General features: G+C 46.2%; 1 protein-coding gene across 6 annotated transcripts in view; it reads right to left on the bottom strand.

The window, feature by feature from the left end:
- Window positions 1-21,986, bottom strand: part of RUNX1 (RUNX family transcription factor 1) — a 163,691-nt gene that overhangs the window by 140,770 nt on the left and 935 nt on the right. For 2 of the 6 annotated variants that reach the window (XM_082768698.1, XM_082768702.1), the window contains exon 2: window positions 16,371-16,484. In XM_082768698.1, the coding sequence (XP_082624824.1) occupies window positions 16,371-16,484 (114 nt within the window). Of the gene's footprint in view, window positions 1-15,277; window positions 15,354-16,370; window positions 16,485-16,670; window positions 18,258-21,986 lie in introns of those variants that run through there. The other 4 variants (XM_082768699.1, XM_082768701.1, XM_082768700.1 and 1 more) reach the window with 4 other exon arrangements.

Genomic DNA, 21,986 nt, shown 5'->3' with positions numbered 1-21,986 from the left:
CTTGTCTTCTCCGCTCTTTATCTCTGAGATGACATGAGAGGCTCCAACAAGCCATGCACCAAAAAGCCAATTTTTGTGCCAGAAAGCAAGCAAGAAAGATACCATCATTTATTATACTATAGCAGTGCCATAGCCTGGGACGGATGGGGGTTTGGCATGCTCTGAGCAGCCAGGTGCAGGTCCCCATGGGGCTTTTTGGGTGCATGGGTTGGGGAGAGACAGGGCTGGGAGTGGTGAGCTACCAACGTGCTTTCTCTCCTGATTTCATATTCAAAGGCAAAGGAAGTAAGCCCAGGAAAGGTGCCATGACAGCTAGAGGAGCCCTTCTTAGCAACTTTTGATAATTGGCACCAACAGCTTAGCAGGCTGCTCACTGCTTGCCCTGATCTCCAGGTATGTCCTCTGGCAAAGAAAGGAAACTTGGAAAAAGCAAATAAACTTTTGTACTCTAAAACAATACTTTTTTTTTCAAGAGAAACTAATGCAGATGGTTTACTAAATACAGAAGGTCACCTATATTTCTATAATTTACCAATAAATAATGTGGGGAAATAAATTTCCTTGATTTTCTATCACTCAAAAAATGGACCAAAGCAGTAAATAAGATCAAGTCATTAGGTCTGACACAGCAGCAGGCACTCTCAAGCCTCAGCTCCATTTCCTCATCACAGCTTGCTGTGCTGAGGGTGCCACAGGAAGCCCCAAAGCCCTGAGAGCCACAGCTGCTGAGGGAGTGGGATGTGCAGGCTACCTCAAAACCCACCAGTGGTGGCTCACCTTCATTTCCCTGAAGATCCCAGTTTCAAAGCTTGCTAGCACATGGTTATCAACAAAGTTTGGAGTCTGAGGTGTGGGGGAAGAATCTGTGGGGGTTTCACACTTACAAGGTGAAGAAAAATCACAAGCATTCCCAGAACTAGGGCACAGGGGAGATGGGGGTACACAACTGGGAAACGTGCCCAAGGGGAGTGAGAGGGGACACAACCCATGGGCAGCACTGGCCATGGCACCTCCACGGTGGGATAACAGGGTGGGCATGGGCAGGGGATGGCCTCGGAGCTGGACAGGATGGGGTGTCCCCAACGGGAGTGGGGCTCTGGCAGGGATCTGGCACTGTGAAGGATCAGAGAGGAAGTGCATGAGCTGGGAGGATCCCCGTGTTTGGGCTGAGGTGAGATGGGCTGCAGCAGGGATGGAAACAAAGAGACACAGGAACATTTCTGCTGCAGCTGGAGAGAAGTAAAAGCATGGGTGGGGAGTAATAGCGGGGAGCGAGAGGTGACTGCAGACAGCATCGCCTGTCAGAGGGCTCTCCAACTTCCTCTGCATGCTGCTGCGACTGACGTTAGCTCTTGCTGAAACCGTTTTTATCTTTTCATTTCATTTCACGCTTCTCACAAGCAAAGTTTCAACAGCGCTGGTACAGCAAAGCCATGTGCTGTGCCCTTCACCTTTTTTCCATTTGGTTTCTTGCTTGTAAATCCCCCGGGGCACTCTCCCATACATTCATACAGCTCCCAGCACAGCAAGGCTCAGCAGTGAAGTGCGGGAGCGAAAACAAAAAGGGTGAAGTCACAGGGAAAACTGTGAAATTCAAAAGTTAGTGGTTTGGGCTGCATTTGAAATTAATGTGCTGCCCACATTTTGTGGGCATATTATTATTCTTTTTTTAAGAATTCATATTATTCATATTATTCTTTTTTTTTTTTTTTTTTTTTTTTTTTAAGAACAATGTGCATTGATATTTTATTGAGGCAATTTTCCAAACGACTTTTTTTTTTTTTTTTCCTGAAAATTAGGCAAGCCCATCTTGTAGCAAATGAAAAAAAAAAAAAAGGAGGGGGGGATTATGTGACTGATGCTGATAAGAGCGCTGGTCTAGTGGTTTTAAACTAGCATGTCCTGAGATATTTTGGGGTAGAAAGAGCACTCCAATAATATTCATGAATTTTATGCAAAACTTGAGAAAAACACCAGTTCTGGTTAAAGAAAGAAAACTCCTTTTCTGCTAGCTTGAGCGCATTGGTCAGGGATAAAGAACTGAAATTGATGTATGTTAGCGCATGGCTGATCCTTAATCTGAGGCGTCCATATCTGAGTACACTTAAACCATGGAAAGCCCCACAGGGAACGCCCCAGCTGCCTGCAGACGGAGGGGCACATGCCCAGCACCTTTGCAGCCCGTGCAACCATGAGCTTGCACCTTGAAAGCCAGACACAGGCTGAGCCATGCAGGCGCGAGCAGCACCACGTACGCAGCCATGCACAACATCGGGGCTCCCGGTGCTGCACGCAGAAACCTCAGACATTTGCACCCACTTCGCCACCACAAAAAGGTTCCCACCAGAGCCGGCCATGGTGAGAAAGCCACATGTGGGCATTGCCAGAGTGCAAGCCTGCACTGAGAGCCACCGGCCCGCTGTGCCCCCTCGGATGGGGCAGCCCCTTGTGCTGTTCACAGCGAGGGGAAAAAAGAGAGAGCAACTGAAAAAATGTTCCAGAACCGAACAGCAAGAAACGGCAGGGCCAAAAAGCGCGAAACAGGAAAGTGGCAGTGACACTCGTTTTTTTGTCTTTTTCTTTTTTTTTTTTTTTCTTCTCCCCCTTGCGGCCCCCCCGGCAGGGACGGAACTGCTGCAAGCGCAGTGCAGGCTGTTATCAGCCCCGCGCAGGGGCTGCGGTTTGCTCGCTCTCGCAACCCTCCTGCAACCGTCGCTTGTTTTTCGACAAACAGGATGCCTCCATTTCGGCTGACAGCTTCCCCGTAACTTGGGGGCGAGGGGCGGCCCCGCTCTGTCCCCTGGGAGAGAGGGCTCAGGTGCACCCTGGCAGGGCACGGGGGGGACAGGGACAGACCTATCTCCTTCCTGCAGCCCCCCGATGATGAGCAAAACAAGAAGTGTGCGGTACAGGCTTGGCCATGATGGAGAGGAAAGGCTGAGCTTCCATCTTGCCCACTTTTTTCTTATTCCACCAAAAAATAAGTTATTAAGGAAATCCCTGTGAAACATTTAGGCACATCCAAGCTGCTTGCCTCCTCTCTGATCTGCACAGCAGCCTGGTATCCCATCACATGGTGGCCGCAGGGATGGGGACACCACGGGTTCTTTTCTGTGCTGTCCCCCCTCACAGATGGGACCAGTCTAAGGGAGATGCTACCAGAGGAGTGACTGTCCTCATGGACAGCATCACCTGAGCCTGTGGCAGAGCCAGGGCTCCTAGTACCACTGCTGGGCAGCTCCCACTGCCCATTTTCCCCCAGCAACATCAAAAACCCTGCAGCACTCTTTGCTGCTCGGGCTCCTCAGGAAACACCTCCGGTTTTTCAAGTCTGCTTAGGCTGTCCTGTGGAGAAGCCTGTTGTCTCTGCAAGAAAGCAAGGTACCAGCAAGCCTGGGTTTCTACTCAGAAGTTAGATACAGGAAAAGCAAAACGTTCTCTAACCCTGCTCTGATAATTGCCTGGCTGAGTGTGAGCCTCTCTGGCAGCAGAGGTGGAGCCCATGCCAACGGCAGCACAGGGGCTCTCCAACCTGAAAGCTCTACGAGCACTGCCCAGTGCTGGGGCAGATCAACACAAGAGAAAGCAGAAGAAAAAAATACAGCTCTAGAATGAAACTTTCAGAAAAAAAGAAAAAAATAATAAAAAAAAGCTTTCCTTTTGAAACACTTTCTGAAAAAAAAAAAAAAAAAACAAACAAACAAACAAAAAAAACAAAACACTAAATTGTTGCAGAATTTCTTTGCACATTTTCCCATCCCAGGACAGCAACCTCCAGCTTTCCTGGACTCCAGAAGATTCCTGGGGAGTCTCCAAGCAGTGATGTTTCCAGCTGGGCTGGTAGGGCTGAGCTGTACCCTGCTCCTGCTCTCCCTGCCTACAGTCATCCCTGCTGTTCTGCAGGCACAGGAGGCACAGAGCATCGCTCAGTGCCAAGGGGGTGCTAAGCCAGGCTGAAGAAAACCCAAGCACGCCGCTTTTCCTGGAGTTGAGATTCTAATGAGCTGAACAAATGTTGTGTCACAAACAGTTTGTCAGCTAATCTTACTTCTTTTCCTGTTCCCAAACTGCCCACAAACAGCTCGTAATGTGTCCAAGTTAGCCTGCTGCTCAGAAGTCATTGGAAAACATTTTTCCTGGATTTTCTTCATGGTTTGCTACTTGAGCTGGATGGCCCAGTTGTGGTTGGAGATGTACAATGTCTGGGCCCTGAGAGAATGAACACAATGCTAAGGTAACTTTCCAATGAAAGCATCGACTGGACCAAATTTAAGATTCAAAGTGAACAAGAGATCATTTTGTGCAGAGTCTGGCTCAGAACGCTAAGTCAAAAAACCCGAGGTTCTGCTTCCACTCCTCTCCCCCAAGTCTCTGATATGACCATGCTTCCCTGGTTATTCGTCCATGAAAATGAGGATCACGCTCTTCCCAGAGAGGTTTAAGCAGTTTCTGAAGATGGCTGCATTTGATTACCGTGTGTATCTCTGTAGCCCAGCACGTGCCAAACTGAACTGCAAAGCCCTTTTATCAGCCTGCCTGTCTGTGGAGACAGAGCTTATGTGATAGCTTTCTCTTCTCTCTGTGCTTCTGCTAGCTTTCCTGGTTTGTGGGCCAACGTCAACTACATTTGATAGAGCAAAAGTGGTCTTAAATTCCTACAGCTTCCATGAAACACAGCAGCAGCAGAGCGCTCTTGGTGCTCCCAGCTGAAGGGTACACCAGCATCCACCTAAGAGAGATTTTAGAGATTCCTCAAGAAGAGAAAAACCTTTGATCAGATTAAAGCCTTATCAGATGTTAGAGAATGCAGCCACAAGACCCACGTCTGTAGGAAACCAGTCTTCACCAGTTCTGCCTAGGACAGCATGTCTTGGCTTTTTTAATGCACCTAAATAAACTTTCCTTGAATTTAGAAAGCAGGCTTCTTCCATCTGAAATTTTACCATAAACCCAACATTTCCATGGAGCAGATTTTCAGTGGTTTTGCCCACTTTTAATTAAACAACCCCAAACAGCTTTTTGAAACTTCCCAGTGATGCACTGCTTGACCTGGAAAGAACACAATAAATTCTCCGGAGAATTTCCCACCACTCTTCCACAGCCACGAGAGCTTTTTACCACATTACACTCGTTGTGGGGAACATTAACATGAGAGCATTTGGGTTTAAGAGAGTTAAAACATGCAGCGTAGTTGCCCATGGCATTTGAGGCAGATCTCAGTCCATCCCTATCCTAAATGCTTCCCCAGAAATCCAATAGTGAAACGATAAGAACATTTATGATGTCACTGATCACGTCACCAACATCTGCTGTGGCTTGAGACAGTGCTCAGTATGCTCCAATTCCAGTTGTCATCCAAGTAACAACACTAAAAAAGGGCTGTATTAGCAGCATGATTAGAGTTTTTTATCTATTGTAAGGCACACTTAAATGTAATGCTGCAGTAAGATGAAGGAAAAAGATGAAAGAAAAAAGAAATCCTGCAGGTATAATCTGTAGTACTTGAGCCAGTCTTTTAACTTAATATCCTCATCACTTTTTCCCTGTCACGGTATTGCTTGCATCAGAATCCTGACACAAGCTGCCTATCAAGTTTCACATTTATTAGTATCTTCTAAACATGAAAATATAAGAGGCTAAGAAACTACTCCAGAAATCCTTCTGGAATCCTCTTCTTCCTATATTTCTTCTCTCTCTCATGCCCCAAGCCCACCTTCTATCTTTGCACGATCCCTTTCTGACCTTCTGTATCAGCTGGAAAGGGCTGAGTCTGCAGACAGGATGATCAAAGGGAGCCTGTGCCAGGTGTGAGGCGCAGAAGCACGGCTGCTTTTGGCCACCTGTATCCACCTAGTTCTTACCAAAGCAGGAAGCTACCAGTGAAGAAAAGGTCAATGATTTAATAAGCAGGTAGGATGACTGCATGAACAACGGGGGACTTAGTTCAAACGCTGAGCTTCTTAAAAAATGAACAAATGCCGTGGATTGTTCTCAGAGCACGGACTGTGGGAGTGACCGATGTCACATTATTCTGGCTGTGGCTGGCTAGCAAAGGCAGTGCTCAGCACCTGGGTCTCCGATGTCAGCAGCTGGGGCTGCCGTCTCTGTCACCCACTGATCCCCCAAAATCTCATCACATCAGCTACAACCGATTGCAGTATGCCCTAGTCATGCTGGAGAACGCAGTTCCCAATGGAAATTGCCCTAAATCCCAGAGGTTTGCTGAGTAAAAGCAGCTTTGCTGGTATAAGGACTAAAGGAGGCGCGCTGCTTCTGCCACACAACAAAATACTTCTTCCCATTCCTGCTCTGTTCCTGACTTTCTTGCCCTCCTTTCTGTGGTGGCTTCTGTTAAGAAATGCTTGGCAGAGTTTTTATACTTATTTTTATTTATTTTTTTGTCCATACTCCTTGGAAATGAAGCATGAGATTCAGTATTTTTTCTCTTTCGCTGTATGATAACTGAAGGCATTTTGGTCTCCAGCTTCCAAAAAGAAAGCTAGTAGCACAGTTAGCAAAGTAAGTCATGCAGTAGAAATGTTTGGGTTAATTTGTTCATGGCAAATGTTGCAAACAGCAGCATTTCATAAAAACCTCAATGACAAGGTAGTTTGTTTTCTCACCAAGTAAAAATAAGTGAGGGAAACTTTGCTACAGCTAATTATCTCCTAAAATAGGACAGCTAATGTTTTTATATAGGATATTTTCCTAAATCTGATTTCAATCCCTCTTTGAACAGCAGTTTCAGACAAGGGTTGCCTTAATGCTGCCTGCATTTCCCGCAGGAAAAAAATAATAATCCAGCAAGGCCTTGCAACAAGAGGGGCTGAGTCCTGAACACACGAAGGACGCCAGGCAGAAAAGAACTAAGGGAAGGGTGAAAAGATTTTCTCTGAAAATGAGCTGGATTCTGGCAACCATTTCCTGATGAATCACGTTTTGTATGTTGTTTTACAAGTACCCCTGTGTCCACAAGTTGGACCTTCAGAGCAGGCTGCAGTTTTGGGCAGGAATGATCCCTCACTAGTTTAAGTCTTGTACTGGGAAAAACCTACCCAGCTGGTCTATGTGTTGCCCCATCAGAAGCTGCGTGACTGCAGCAAGGAGTTGCTCCTGGGGACATGGGGGGATAGGAGGCACTGTTCATGAACAGAGGCTTGGAAGGATTTGCTGAAGAAATTAGCAAAGAGTATTGACAGACTGTCTGATGAGGAGAGGATAACTCATAAACTGCGGATGAAAATGGTGTTGAAAAACTGTTTACTGTCTTTCTTTGCTTTCCCCAGTAAAACATGAACCTAAATCACCCTTCCTCATATAGATGTCTGTCTAACAACATAACTCCACCCCACAGGGGAGCCGTAAATCCTGCTTCATGTTGGTATGTGTCTGGCTAGAGCAGGATGCTCTCCCAAATGGGAAGGGACCTATTTAAGTATAAACTGTTGCTGCTGGCAAAGCTTATTCCTATGTGATATGGGAAATTAGCTCTTTGGGGCTACTGGAGCATTTCTGCTGCATTGTGTAAAATAGATGCACTGGAAAATATCAATAAAAAATAATGCCACTCTTTAAAAGTAATTATTGAAATTGTTTGGACTGTTTAGGAAACTATTAAAAAAAAAAAAAAAGACAGAAAAAAAAAAGACCATTTTTCCAGTATTGCATTCCCTAGTAGAAGAAAAATAAAAAACAACAATATTAAAAAAAAAAAAAAAAAGCATGAGTGGTTTATTTCAGCACTTTTGAGCTTAAGAAGTTTACCCGGTCACTTTTTTCTTTCACCTAGGAAAGCCATTCATTGGTTTCCACAGTAGTGCAACATTGCAGTCGAAACAGCCTGTTTAATTTAGAAAAGCAAGTGACAAAACAGGGAGAGGGTGGCTGTAGGAGCACACAGAGCACCTGTGGTCTGGAGGACATGGGTCTGGCACCTCGCAGGGCTACCATCTTGTTGGAGGACCCCGTGTGACTGGACATCTGCAGCAGAGATGTGGTGGGCAAAGAGGAACTCAATTTCTTTGCAAAGCAAAATGGAGAATGTGTAATACAGACAAGCAGTTAAGCTATCCTGTACTGCAGCAACTGATTCACTGACTCCTGTGCAAATGGGGTTAACGAAGTCTTGAGTGTATCTTCCAGCTATGAATTCTGTTACACCCAGCCTATGCAAAACCCCAAGCTCATTTACATATAGGTCCTGAAAAACAGTTTTACAGAAGTCTGATATTATCTAGTAACTGTACTGTAAAATAAATTGCTCTTCCTACTAACTGGGTGCAGCGTGCACTCTTCTATCAGTGCCCTGCTCTGATAGTGTGCAACACCGGCACCTTCAGCAGCCCCTGTGGTAGCCTTACCACGTGGAGACTGACCAGGCAGGTGAGACCTTCTCCTCCTCACTGCCTCCTACCTGGAAAGTGCCTTCAGGTTTGCTTTCCCAAGCTGTGGTTGCGCTCATGTAAGTCCTGTCCTTCTCTGCCCTTCTAGAAGAGACCAGGAGATGGCACATGATAAAGAGTGCTTCTCTCAGAGGCGCTCCTCACTGCTTGGTGAGGGAGCACACCTCGCCCATCTCTCTTACACCCTTGATGTATGAGGTACGTGCAAACCACCAGCCAGAAAAGAAAACCTCTCAGCTGACAGAGCTGCTTCCACAACCATGCGTAATAGGCCACAAACAATTGTTCCACACCGATATTTCCAAGGTAAGAGAGGCAAACGCTTTCATTCTCAGTTACGGTTCTGCTAACTGGAGTCACACGAACTACACTTGCATCTTAAAGCTGCATTTCATTGCAGACTCATTCATGACTTCAGATGTGTCTTTGCTCTAAGGGACAGGCTCAGCCCCACTGCAGTCAGTGGCCGTTTTGTCACAGCCTGGGTGGAGGCAGGACATTACCCCAAGCACTGCTGGCTCTGGGGCATGCTTTCAGCTCCTGGCTGTGCCTACAGAGAAAAGGAGAAGCACGGCTGGAGGCATGTGGGTGTAAAGCAGCGTCGGCTTGAACCAGCCCCTCGTGTATAATAACAGTAGTGAAAAACGGAGGCATGCCTGCCACCCCCGCTTGGCTCCGTGCACACCGGCATCTCCGAGGGCTTGGCTGGTGGTGCCTTGCGCCCGCGCGATTGCATCTGTCTGTGTTACCCGCGCGAGACAGATGAGAGCTTTCATCTCACTGTGCCAGCTTGCCTTCCACTACCCTTTGATACCGCAGCACATATAAATAGAGACCCGAGCGCTGACGGGCAAGGAAGCTTGTCTGCCCACTGCAAAGGCTGAGGTGCCCTGCTCCAGCTGCTCGGCATCCTCACAGTGTGTGCGTTTGCCAAAAGTGGGGACCATGCAGGATGCTTTAGCAATGCTTACTGAGCTCAGCATCCTTCGGCGCTTGTTCAAGTCTTCTGTGAATGCCCCAGAGCCTGCAAGTCATGTGTCTGGCCTGCATGGCGCAGGTGTATGCCATCAAGCCAGCTCAAAAGGGCACTTATGGGAGCTGTAGGCAGAGCTGGGGACATGCAGGGCATTTGTCACAAAGGAAACAGATGCTCGGGTGTGCTCCGCGCTCCTTTGCCCCCAACATTCAACTGTTTCACAGATGGTCATCTTTCTCTTCTAAAGACCAAAAAATGCACTTCAAGGGCTGGGTCAGTGCCTTCCGAGGTTGCTGGTTTGACAAGGATTGCAAGGCTTGCCCTCAGAAGAGATGAGTGAAATGCCTATAACAAATCACACTCAACCCGCTGGGTTGCAAGTCCCCTCACGCCGCATTCATGGAGAGATTTGTACGAGAGGTCAGCCTTTCAACTCACAGCCAAAACCCTACCTTAGGGCACCTCCCAAACACATCTCAAAATCATGGCTCCAATGTGAAACCAAACAACAGAAAGCACAGTGCAAGAGCAAATACTCAGAAGGCAAAAGAAAAAGCCCCAAGCCCCTGACTTGGGCTGCTTTTGTGTTCACTGGAATCAGAAACTCAAAACAAAAAGCGCAGGCTGAAAAACCCAGACAGATCAAAGGCAGAGAAAATGTTCTCACAGATCTTTGTGAAGTGAAACTACCCAATTTCACAGAGTTTCACTTGCAAGCAGAAGTGGTGAGCCCTGCGGACAGCATTAAGGATAAATTGGAAACTCTACCAGGTAGCAACTACTGGCACTCTCTGCCGCTCTGCTTTCACAGCCATCCCTTCTGTGCCCTTTCCATTTTTCCTGTTTCAATTGTCTGGACACTTCAGGGAGGAGATATCCATACTATTCATCTACGATTTGGGAAGCTGACTCAAGTTTATACAAATATGAGCCATTCTCGTAAGATGACAGAAGAGGTAATGAAGGTAATGTAATGTTTTCTTGTCCCTCTCTCAGACCAGTGACTCACCTACCCCATGGCTGCTAACAGATGTCTTGGAGGCAGCCACAATTCATTTTGCAGACAACAGACCTGCTTACACGGGAAGCTTTCTTTTCAAGCTTTAGCAGAGACTGGTTTGTGCTCTGAAACACAGCAGTGAGAGACGGAGGGAGAACTTAAAACCTTCCAAAGTACATGTATCTTCTTTTCCTGGCTGGTGCATATCAAGAAACTGCTATCTGTATTCAGATTGAGCTGTTCTGTGGACTCTGGGTTTCAATAAATTTTGTGTTTCAACGGTGTTTCACAGCAACAAGCTCTTGCTTGTAATCACCCACTGTTTAAAACTATTTCTACTGTACTCTGCTTCATTGACTAAACACAGAGAAAGAAGGAAGGAGGAGGAGATGAGAAGGAATGAAGGATGAGCTGACTGTCTGTTAGAGTTGTTTTATGAAAACCCAAACAAATATAAAACACAAGTAAATAAATCAAAACTTAAAAAAAGGGAAAAAAAAAAAAAAAAAAAAAAAACAACAGAGCAAAGGCATATTTGCACATTGCAATGTGTGGAAGCACAGAAAATCTGTCAGTATCAGCCCCTGCGAGGGCTGGAGGACTTTCCTGAGCTCTCCCATCGCATGGTGCCATATCTTTCCTACCCGTCAACACAAGCAGCCCATGCCTCTGACAGATGTCTCGATAGCTACATGGGCAGTCTTCCTCCTCCACCGCGGCAGCCTTCAACGTACAAACCCTTGCCCCATGTGCGTGGGAGGAATACGGGCTTCCCTTTCTTGTTGCAGAGCAACCTCAAAATATTCCTTGTGGAGGCACTGTAGCTGGCAACTTCTGCAGAGCACCAGCCCACACGATCTTTTTCCTGCAAGTGGCATTTCACCTACTCTGCATCTCAACTCTGTGTTCCCCAGCCTCACAAGAGGACCTGGCCCCAACACCTCTGCCCAGACTTCTGGGCAGCCTCTTTGGAGATGTCACTGCTGGGACCAGCAGGTCCCTGCTGCATGTGGCCGGGTCACACAGTAGGGTGTGTGTCTCCTGTTGGTGGAAAAAAATGTTGTATTTTAGCAGGAAATGCTTTCACTGTTTCCTTAGGATTGTTCCTCTTAGCTTTTTAAAGCAAGTATGCCCATTTCTAAATCCAAGAAGAGCGATTTATTTGACTTTGTTTAGCTGGGGCCTCTCCCCTCTAGAATGAGGCAAATATTCATCCTGCTTTACTTTAGAAGTAAAATTCTTCAGGAATTCATGAATTACTTCCATCAACTTGCCAATATCACTGGCCTTCACATGCACTTAAAGATAAGCAGACTGTTCTTTGGGGTCATGCCTTAGCAGTCAAATTCAGCTATGGTTATCTTCTAGACATGAAAAAAAAATAAATAAATAAATAAAAAAAGCAGTTTATTTTCTATTCATATTGCATGCACTGGCAGTGTAGGGAAGAGACTTTTATTTCCCATCAGAGAGCTACCTCAGAGCTGAAGCTTGGCTCTCAGGCTTAAAATACAGTGCAAAGGTAGAGCTGCCATGCAGCACTCTTGTTAATGGCATAAAACCAAGCCAATCCTGGGTATCTGCACACCTGCCCTAACCCTAAGCCCTCTCTGAGACTGTCATCACAGTACATCACTACACTGAGTGTGACTGGTTAAACACTGGCCTCGGAGAAAGTCTCTTGATCTTACCAAAGCAATATATTCATCTCTGTCAGATACTTCACCCCACCCCTTGCTACAAAGGAATTCCTGTGTTCAGGTCTCTCAACTTTTCTCAAGGCTTTTAAGTGAATCAAGTCTCAAACAGAAAGAAGGCTGTGCAGATCAGACATTGTGCAAGTTTTTTCTTCCAGTAAGCCAAGGTTTTTATGAGCTTTAGTTCAATTTCCTATTTGCAAGACGCAGTTAGCATTTTATAACGCTGACACAAATTAACTCTTTGTAAAAGCTCAGGCAGCCTGCAAAAAAAAAAAAGTGCTGGAAAAATTTCCTCACTACACAGTGACAACACAGCCTATGCCATTGTGAAAAGAGTGTTTTCTTTTACCGAGTGAGGGAATGAAAAGCCTTTCCAAATACACATCAGTGCTGGGTACCATGCATCTCCCAGAGAAACATGCTTTTTTCAGAGCTGCTCCCAGTGTGTGATTACTTCTACCCATGTCATATGCAGCGACCTGCAGGAAGAGGCTGTGCCAGCAGCAGGTGCTTTCTGCAGCGCTTGATGCCCTGCCATGACCACACAAGAGCTACTGCTGGAAACGCTCAGCATGGAGGTGAACGCTTGCCCTGATTTCAGCACGGGGCTGTGCACCCTGCTGAACAAACATTGGGCCACTGGCAGGAGACAAGTTGCCATCAACTTGCAATAAGAAACTCTACTCTTGGATATAGCTGGCTACAGGACCAGGCATGGAAGCCCTTCGTGAGCAGGAGGAGCTTCTAGTGATGTTTTTCTTTAGCATTTGCAAAGGAGGATACCCAGAGTGGCTGGGCACTGCCAGCGCATTATAACTAAGAAGAAGGTATGTGCAGTATGATTTTCCATGTTGTAAAAGTGCTCTGCTGGAGTTTATTTTCATTTGATAAGAAACCAACAAAATGTTGCACCACAAGGTTTCACTGCCTTGATTAATTAACAAAAAATACAACAAAGGAAAAACCAGGAGTAACCTTCTTTGTATATTGAAATAATTAGACCTTGCAGCAAAAGGGAAAATGAGGAAAAAGTGCCCTCCTGGAAAATATTATGCTTCATGCTATTTAGAGCCCCATTAAAACCCTATGCTTTTATGAAAAGACTAGTTGTGCTGTCTTCCTTTGCAGGCAAAATTGTAAGGAAACCTTACATGATAGCCTAACACCCACTCATAAAAATAAAGATGTTATGGGGTGGGGTAGTATCATGTAATTATCTAGGCCACTTTTAAAAACTACATATGCACACTTTAACAGAAGGCTCTCCAGTGGGCCTTGTTTTGGTCCTCCAAGATACCAGTGCTGTGACCCAGCCCGTACACACGAACATGCATCCACCATTAAATGGGGGCAGCAAATTCATCCTTGTCCTTCAAACCTTGCTAGAGGAACAGTTGAAACTACAGCCTTTCTGATACAATCCCGTATTTGAGAAAGGGATGCACTGCAACTACACACTTACAAAGGCTCTTATTTTATGCTCCTGACAGGCAGCCTGGGCCATAAACTGAAAGAGGCCATTAGGAAAATGAGGCCGTCATTAGAAGCAGAGCCAGTAAGCATTTGAATGCATTCAGCAGGCGGAGCGCACTGCTGGAGGTTTCAGTACAATCCTCATTTCTTTACCTAGTGGCAGAAGCGAGGACCTGGTGTGGTGTGATAGAAAAAGGGCCATATCCTTTGTGGTGTACCACATTCAATTAATATGTCAGGCTTTCTACGTCTGTCACTGCTCACAGGGGCTGGAACAATTGTTCTGCTTCCCCACTCCCCTCTTTTTTCCCAATTTTCACATAGTATCATGCTAAAAAAGAGTTATGGATTTCCTTCTCAGAGAACTGCATGGACTGATAAAGTGAAATCCATGGCAGAAACCAACTTGTTATTTTTCCCTTTAACTCATAATTTCAGTTAAGAGAGAAAGTGCAATAAATTTTGGCGGGAAAAAATAAGAAGAGACATTTTTGGACATTTCTAATGGCCAGTCTATGTAAACACTGTTGAGAAATATGGGTGAGAACAATCCACCCTGGGGATGATTATTTTTCTTGCTCCAAGGCCCAAGCATTACTTTTCTTATGTCCAGGGTTTTGAAACTGCTCTAAGTTCATTTCTGAGCAAAGACGGGAACAAGAAAGAAGCAGCTGGAAAACCGTTGCGGGCTTCCACGTTTAAATGCAATAATGTTTCGCAACGATGTGGCATTTGCTTTATAACTCAACCAAAGTGCCCTTGCCCAAACTCTTCTAGTGCTATGCAGCTGCAGTTTCATCTTGCTTGTGCTAGATATGTATCAGGATGTGTATCAGGCTTGCCAGCACTGGATTCCTTAAGGTACCCAATGCAGTGGGGACATAGCCCATGAAGGAGTACAAATTACTGGTACTACAACACTAACAATAATAATACAAACAGTATTAAAGAGGATAATAATACCCATAGAGAAGCGCTGAGTGAAACCACTCACTGGATTAAGCAGCCTTAATGAACCTCCACCTTGCCTGGACAAGGAGGATCAGCCCTTGGTCCTCAAGCAGCCGCTCCCCAGCCCTCTGGGCTCCTGCCTGCAGCATGGCTCCTGCTGTCCTCAGCCCGTCCCGCCAGCTGGCTGTGCCCTGGCATGCTGCAAGCACTGCCCCGGGAGGCTCACTGTTTGTTATTTTATCAGAAGGACAGAATTTCCTCAACAAGCCTTCCTGCGCTACAGATTAAACAGCAAAGAGTTGGGTCAGCTAAAAAAATAATAATAATAAAAAAATAAAATAAAAGCTGACGAAATGCAGGAAGATCCTTCTTGTTATTCTAGCAGTATTGCTTCCTTTGCTTGGTAGCGGTGCCGGGGAAACGTTAGTACTGGAGTCAGCCGCCTCTTGCCAAACCTCCGGCATCTCCCCTGTGCTGGCTGGGAGATGCTGCGCGCCTGCCTGACTCGCGCAGTTCGCTGCGATTCAGCTCTCTGCTGGCGTCAGGAAAGCCAGATGCAGAAAAAGCTTGCAAAGCGGGGTGGTGGTGATGGGGACAAAAAGAAGAAAAGAAGGCGAGGAGGGACGGCGGGTGGTTCGGCACCCTGCCCTCAGCAGTCACCGGTTGGCAGGAGCGGCGCGGGGCTCGCCGAGCGGCTGCCGGCTGTGACACAGCAGCTGGGACGAGCCTTCCGCATTCCTGGCTCGAGTATTAATATGAATAACGCATGACTCACACTGACACCGCCAGCGAGGCCGGGAAACTGTAGTCTGCAGCTATAAAGAGCTACACAGCGCTGCCGTCTTGCAGTGCGCCGGCCAAGTCTGATGAGCGATCTGTGCCTGGCTGTGCGCGCTGTCATCCGGCCGGGCACGGTGCTGCAGAAGGGGCTCGGATGCTCAGAGGGTGTATGTGGAAGGGGAAAAGTTCAGCTGTATCATGAGCTATTTGGGAAGGTAATTGCGAGGAAGCAGGCAAGTTTCTCGCGCCAGTCCCTGGCTTACTTGTATGAATAACCCATGACTAAAGCATCAGCTCCACGGGGGGTTGTGAGAATCTCTGAGCGAGCCTCCGAGCACACTTGGTCACTGTTCAACGGGACACATTGCCGGGTGCTGCAGTCCAATTCCCTCCTCAGCCCTGCCAGGACTAATTCATTTCCCTAAGGGTGGCTTCTCCCAACAATTCGCACTCATCCAGGACCCTCATGGCATCAACAGCAACTCTTGAGTTTACCCACGCCGCTCCTTCTCCTGAGCCACGTGAGTTGCAGCTAGGTTTAAGCAGGCTTCTGAGCTTCCCTGACTTCTCCCCCGGTAAGCATGCCTTCACCCAGGCTGACAGCGCAGCATAAGTGAGACAGCATCACGCTCTGCTGGCTGCAGGCATGAGCCTGCTGCTCGCTTGCTGGGATGCAGCCTGTAATGGGTGTCGTATGCGGCTGGCTGTCATTTTTCATGGCAGTGGCTCAAAAAGTCATAATTCTGCCAAAAAGAATCAAAAGGGGCTTGTGCTACTGCTATTGTATCTGCAGTAACTCATGTAAGCTACTCTAACACACTTTGATTTATGAAGAGAAAATTCACAAGCATGCAGTGCCCCTTTGAACAGCTTAAATGAGCCCTTGTTATAATCTCTTTAACGGACTGATAAGTAATGAGGTGGTATTCCTACAAGCTCAGATATTAGCTTGAACAAGAATGCCTCAAAGAAGACCAAAGTGGGAAAAAATGTGTACTACAAGAATGTCCCCAGATACTCTCCAAACATGCATTTTCTTAAGTATGGGATAGTGAAAAGTATATTTAGAAAGTCTGAATGGCACTTACCTCTCAAGAAGTGCTGGTAAGAAGGAAGTGACTCAAATATGCTGTTTGAAGCCATTGTTTCCTCTTTAAAAGTCACTCTCTCTTTACAGTGAAGGAGTATATGATTTCTTCTACCTTGGGAAGCGAGAAATGAAGAATGGTCATTGTTACCACCCTCTGCCCAGCCATCACTCTCTGCACTCCGCTGCCTCTGGAGCAACCCGAAGCGGATTATAAAGTTCTTTTGCTAAAAGAACTCCAAAATTGTTTCTTAAAAAGAAAAAAAAAAATAGCGGATCGGTTGTGGTTGATGATGCTTACCACTCTACGAAACTCTGTGGTTTGCAGTCAAAACGATTCGCCCTGCCTGCTGACCAATATCCCGGACCCGCTCTTGTGTGACTGCCTCTGTACCCAACTTGTGGTTCTGTGGTTGTTTATGAGGCCCAAAGAAGTGTTTCACACAACCAAAATTACAAATTTAACTGTTCCCCTTTCCATAACCTGCCTCCATTGGTCCCTCTGTGTCACGTGACCTGAGTGATGTCGACTTACTTTCTTTTTTTTTTTTTTTTTTTTTAACTTTCTGAAGTCATGCCCTACCCACTCCACCTGCCCTCCCCGGGGCTGCGCGAGGCAGCCATGGAGGTTGCTGAGGGAGGGAAAAGAGAAATGACTCACCGGCCCCGGTGCTGCAGGCGGGCTTGCTGAGCTAGTGCAACGCCGCTTGTTTTGTTGTTTGTGGTTTTTGGAACTACTGATTATTTTGATAGGGATTTCATTGCTGCTTATTCAATAGTAATTCAAACCCGGGTATTAGTTGGCTGTTAGGGCAGGATGTGTAAGTCATCCTGTACAACGTTAGGAATCAGCTGTAGGGAAGACCACTGGCTGGGGAAAGTACACTGCAGAGAGGTGAGAGAAAGAAAGAGAAAGAAAGGGAGAAAGAAAAAAGAGAGAGAGAGAGAGAAAGACAGAGAGAAAGAGAGAGAGAAAGGAAGAAAAAGACAGAAGGAAAGAAAGAGAAAGAAAAAAAAGAAAGGAAGAAAGAAACAAAGAGAGAGAGATAGAAAGAAACCAAAAGGAAAGGAAGAAAGGAAGAAAGAAAGGAAGAAAGACAAAGAGAGAGAGAGAGAGAAAGAAAAAAAGAAAGAACAAAGAGGAAGGAAAAGTAGGAAAGGAAAAAAGGAAGAAAAATAATGGAAAAAAATAAACTAAAATGAAAGAAAGAATGGAAGAAATAATGAAAGGAAGAAAGAAAGAAAGAAGAAAGGAAAAAGAAAGAAAAAGAAACACTTGGGAAAGAGAAAACAAACAAACAAAAATGAACAAACAAACAAACAAAAACCCACAGCAACATTATTTTGAACCTGTATGGTGGCATCTTCTGAGGGAGCTCTTGAAGGACACTAGTCTCTGTGAGCCCACACGAAAGCTTTGTGAATTCTCCCATAAGGTTAAATCCAGTAGTCCCTATCTAGCACAATGAGCCTTCCTGTCAGAAGGATCCCTACCCATGAGCAAAACTGAGTAAAATCCTCAGGATGCAGCACAACATCTCTGAGGTGGCAGTGCATCTATATTGTCCAAAATTCTTCCCTTTACTTCTCCCTCCCCAGAAAAAAAACAAACAAACAAACAAAAAAGGGAAAGGTCCTCACTTTATATCCAATTGGCAGCTCTGGCTCTGGCTGCAACAGCACAAAGGTGTGGGAGGAAAATCACTTCCTACAGCAAAGAGAAATGACTGCTGTGCCACTTTCTGCCTCCTTTTCCTCTCCTCTGACCAGAGGGCAGCAACTCATTGGCATCTGGGCGCAAAGCCCAGGCCACTCAGCTTCAGTAGGCTGAGACCTGCTCAACCTTTGCCAGAAAAAGGTCTGCACCCAAAGCAAGGCTGATGCAGAACGACGCTTTCCCTGCCTGCTCTGTGACCACCATGGTGAAAAAAAGTGAGAAGCCTTTGCAATATTAGCAGAAATGCTGATAGGTGGAGCACAAACACGTAATAACACACACCGCCTCCCGCGAGGAGCAAAGCCCCCAGCACGCAAACACCGTCCATGCAGATCACACCCAGAACTGCCACAGGGCTCTGTGGTTGCACCTGCAGCCCAGAGCAGGAATACCTCGACAAAAGTAGGCGCTTCGTGCATTTTTTTTTCTTTCTGCTTATTGCAACTTTGGAAGTCAAATTCCTGACACTGCTTTACTGCCTACATTTCTAGTGCAACTGCAGCCTACGCCCTGGCTTCCTTCATAGTTGGGGGGGGAGCTGTGGGTGCATGTGAGGAAGGTTTTCCTCAAAAAGAAAAATTTGCTGAAGTGGAGTCTTCTCACTATGCAAAAGGAGCAGTTCTGGACAGCAAGCACAGGAAGGCTGGGGCACTTTTCTGCCTCACAGTGAGCCCAGCTTAAACTCCTGCTTGAACTCCAACTAAGCTAGTGACCTAAACACGTCCTTTTGTTTGTTTGTTTGTTTGTTTGTTTGTTTTTCTGACTGTGACCAATTTTTAGCAGGTCTAGGGGGATAAGCCTCACTCCACTATGACATAAATACCTCAGCGAGCAACTACTGAAGGTAAAACCTTGTGCTGGCTGTGCCCAGAGCTCATCTGGGAGGGGGAAACGTGGGCCCAAGTGCCCCAGTGCCCACGGGGAGCTCGGGGGCTGTGCTGGCCCGCTGGGCCAGGCCGGGCCACACTGGCAGAGGGAGCCCAGCAGGGAAGAGGAGAGGTTTTAAAATGCTTTTTATTTCTCCTCTTCTAGTAATAGAGGGGCAGGATTGCTGCCAGGGCCAGGGCTGACGTCCAGGCAGGCAGAGCATGTGCCATGTCCATCCGCGTTGCTGTGGGCAGAGCACGGCGTGTCAGCGCACCGCGAATGCCAGCGATGCTAATGCCTTCACCCCCGTCATCTGCCGTGAAGGCCAGGACATAGCTATGCTATGTGAGAAGCAACAGTTGGGCTGGTTTTGTCATCTCATTGCTAGGGCAGATGATGCAAGGGAAAAGACTGAGTGTTTCGAAATGCAGCCTGCCACTCCGGTCTCTGCTCTGCTCTGCCAGAAGTCAGCTGCAAACAGTATGCAGGAATATGCTTTATTAAGCTTTAACCACCTTGGATTTTCAAGAAACGGACTGTGCTATGCAAGTCTGTGCTACACCCAGGCACGAGGATGTATGGCACTTCTCCCAGGCCAATGATATGCCCTCCAGAGAAGCCATGAATCCCACCAGCACGAGCCACCGACATGTTGCTGTTGACGTTGAATGCACCACAGTGCCATTTTCTGCTGGGTACACATCAGCTGTTCCTACAGCCCTACAATTCATCTGTGTCAAAATTTACCACTAGCATAGCTGGCATTGCTCAGAGGAAAGGAATAAACTGGATCATTTCACAATCCATGCCCCAAGGAGTGCATCCAAAGGTTGCCATGTAAGCTGTGCCATCATTAATGCCAGTCTCAATTATTTATTTTTTTTTAAAGCTGTCCTGCAGTTACTGTAAACTGAGGCTGTTAGAAAACTCATGTCACTGGTACTTAGACATCCTTTGCTTTCTAATGAATAAGATGCAAGATAATGGTTAACCTTCAGGGAGTAATATCAGTCTTAGATCTAAAAGCTGACACATCATGAAACAAATTAACAAGCCACCACAGGATGATGGAAAGATCAAATTGTGCCAGCAGTCAAATTTGCCAAACCAAATTTGTTTAATTTGGTGTAGGGGGTAGGAGACAGAGATTCAGGGACACTAAGAAATCTGTTTTCTACGTTGCTGCTGCAGAGCATGGCCCCTTGGCTGGGGTTGTTGGCTGGACAATTACCTCCAGTAAACAGGCCTTGATGCTGGATATGTATGTGTGCTAGAATCTTACGCTCAGTCAGCAGATCCCATTTGGAGACTCGTAAGCTCGTAAGGTTGCCAGAATTTGGAAAATGACAAAATCTCAAAAAAATAACCGACTATGAAACAAACATTTCTCTCTCTCTATCTCTCCCTTTTTTTTTTTTTTTTTTTTTTTTTTTTTTTTTTTTTTAGGGCAAACACTTAAAGTTTCAGTGGTAGGAATGAAAAAATAACTCAGGGGAACTTCTTAGAGCCTAGATTTTTCAGTCTACATATAAACTGCCTTTTTTCCCTTGCAGAGCATAGTAGCCACTGACCCCACCAAGGTACACCCCAGAGGCCAGCTACTTTGCAGGCTGCAGAATCCCACAAGCTACTGAATGGCCCAAACCAGAATGATTTAGGGATTATTTCGTCCGCTCTCAAGAGGTGTTGTAAGGTCAGGTTTACAGTTTGAGGCTTGACACAACAATACAGGGAGGCCTGTGGTCTCTCCAACTGCCCTACAAATGATCGTCTGTAGGAAACAAAGGCTTCCTTCCCTCCAGTGATAGCAGCCTCTCAGTTTTTATCCTCCTTTCCATTTAGAGTCATTTTTGTCCCTCAGGATCTTCCAGAAAAACACCACACATCTCACTGCATCAGGACATGGTGGACCCTGGGGCATAACCTGCATGTTAGGTGCACTCTGTGGCTCAGCTCCCTCACATCAAAGCCTGGATATCACAGTATGAAATACACCATGTGCCTGGCCAGCCTTGGGCACAGCATGTTTGGGTTAAACACGGGTAGGGACAGACAATTGCTGCATGGGCTGGTGTGACCTGGGGCAGGAAAATACCAGGAGATGCCATTCCTTTACATGTCCTCGTCCCATCAACAGGAGAGAGCAAGATTAAAGCAAAGCAAATGCTTGCAGCCTTTGCTCACCAGCAGCCAACGAGGGTGCCAAAAATCTTGAAGCCAGAGAAAACTTCAAATCTTCTAAGCCTAATATTTTACCCAAACTCCAGTGGCACTCTAACACACCCCCGATATACCCCAAAGAAACACAGCCCAGGTTCTCCCTGACACACCTTTGCATGCCAAGTGTTTTCGCACAGAAGTTGCAGAGAAGAAATGGAGAGCAGGTTTGAAGCTGCCTGTACACTTTGCTCAATATATAATTTGTATTTTCCCTCCTTAATATTCTTACTTGCTTCCTACTTTTTCTGGAAGCCAAAATGAAGGCTTTGGGCTTCCAGCACCTGCATATGTATTCCTCTGCCCAACAGTGCCAGAAAAAGAGCTGAAGTTTTCATCCTTTCTAAAGGAAAAACACTACTCGTTGCTGACCTAAACCCACGCCATATGTCAAGGTGAATGCTAATGAATGGCAGCATTAAAATACATGAGTCTGAACCACTTGCTGAGTTAGTGCTGAGAGGCTGGCAATGGCATGGACCAGGCAGCCCTGCAAGATCATCACAGGATAGCAGAGCATAGGTTACAGAGAAGCACTTGCTTGCCATTATCAGGGAGCTGTGCTTTGTGGTGCCCTCCCAAAACAGTATAAATAAAGTGTAAGTAACAGATATACAAATGACAACTAAAACAAACGTGGAGGAGAAAATGAATGCTGTTTTAAGAGGAACTGGATCTGGCTGTTATTTGAGGCTGTCAGTTAACATGGCAGAGGGGAACATGGAAACATTTTTAAAAAAACAAATATTTCACTCCAACAGTTTCAAAAGAAGATGCTTTAGTTTTTCATTTCAAAAAAAAAAAAAAAAAAGGAGT

This window comes from Aythya marila (assembly GCF_965140915.1).
Source record: "Aythya marila genome assembly, chromosome: 1".
In the NCBI taxonomy this organism is placed as follows: domain Eukaryota; kingdom Metazoa; phylum Chordata; class Aves; order Anseriformes; family Anatidae; genus Aythya; species Aythya marila.
The sequence above is the reverse complement of the archived record's forward strand: the minus strand, read 5'-3'. Positions and strand labels throughout refer to the sequence as shown.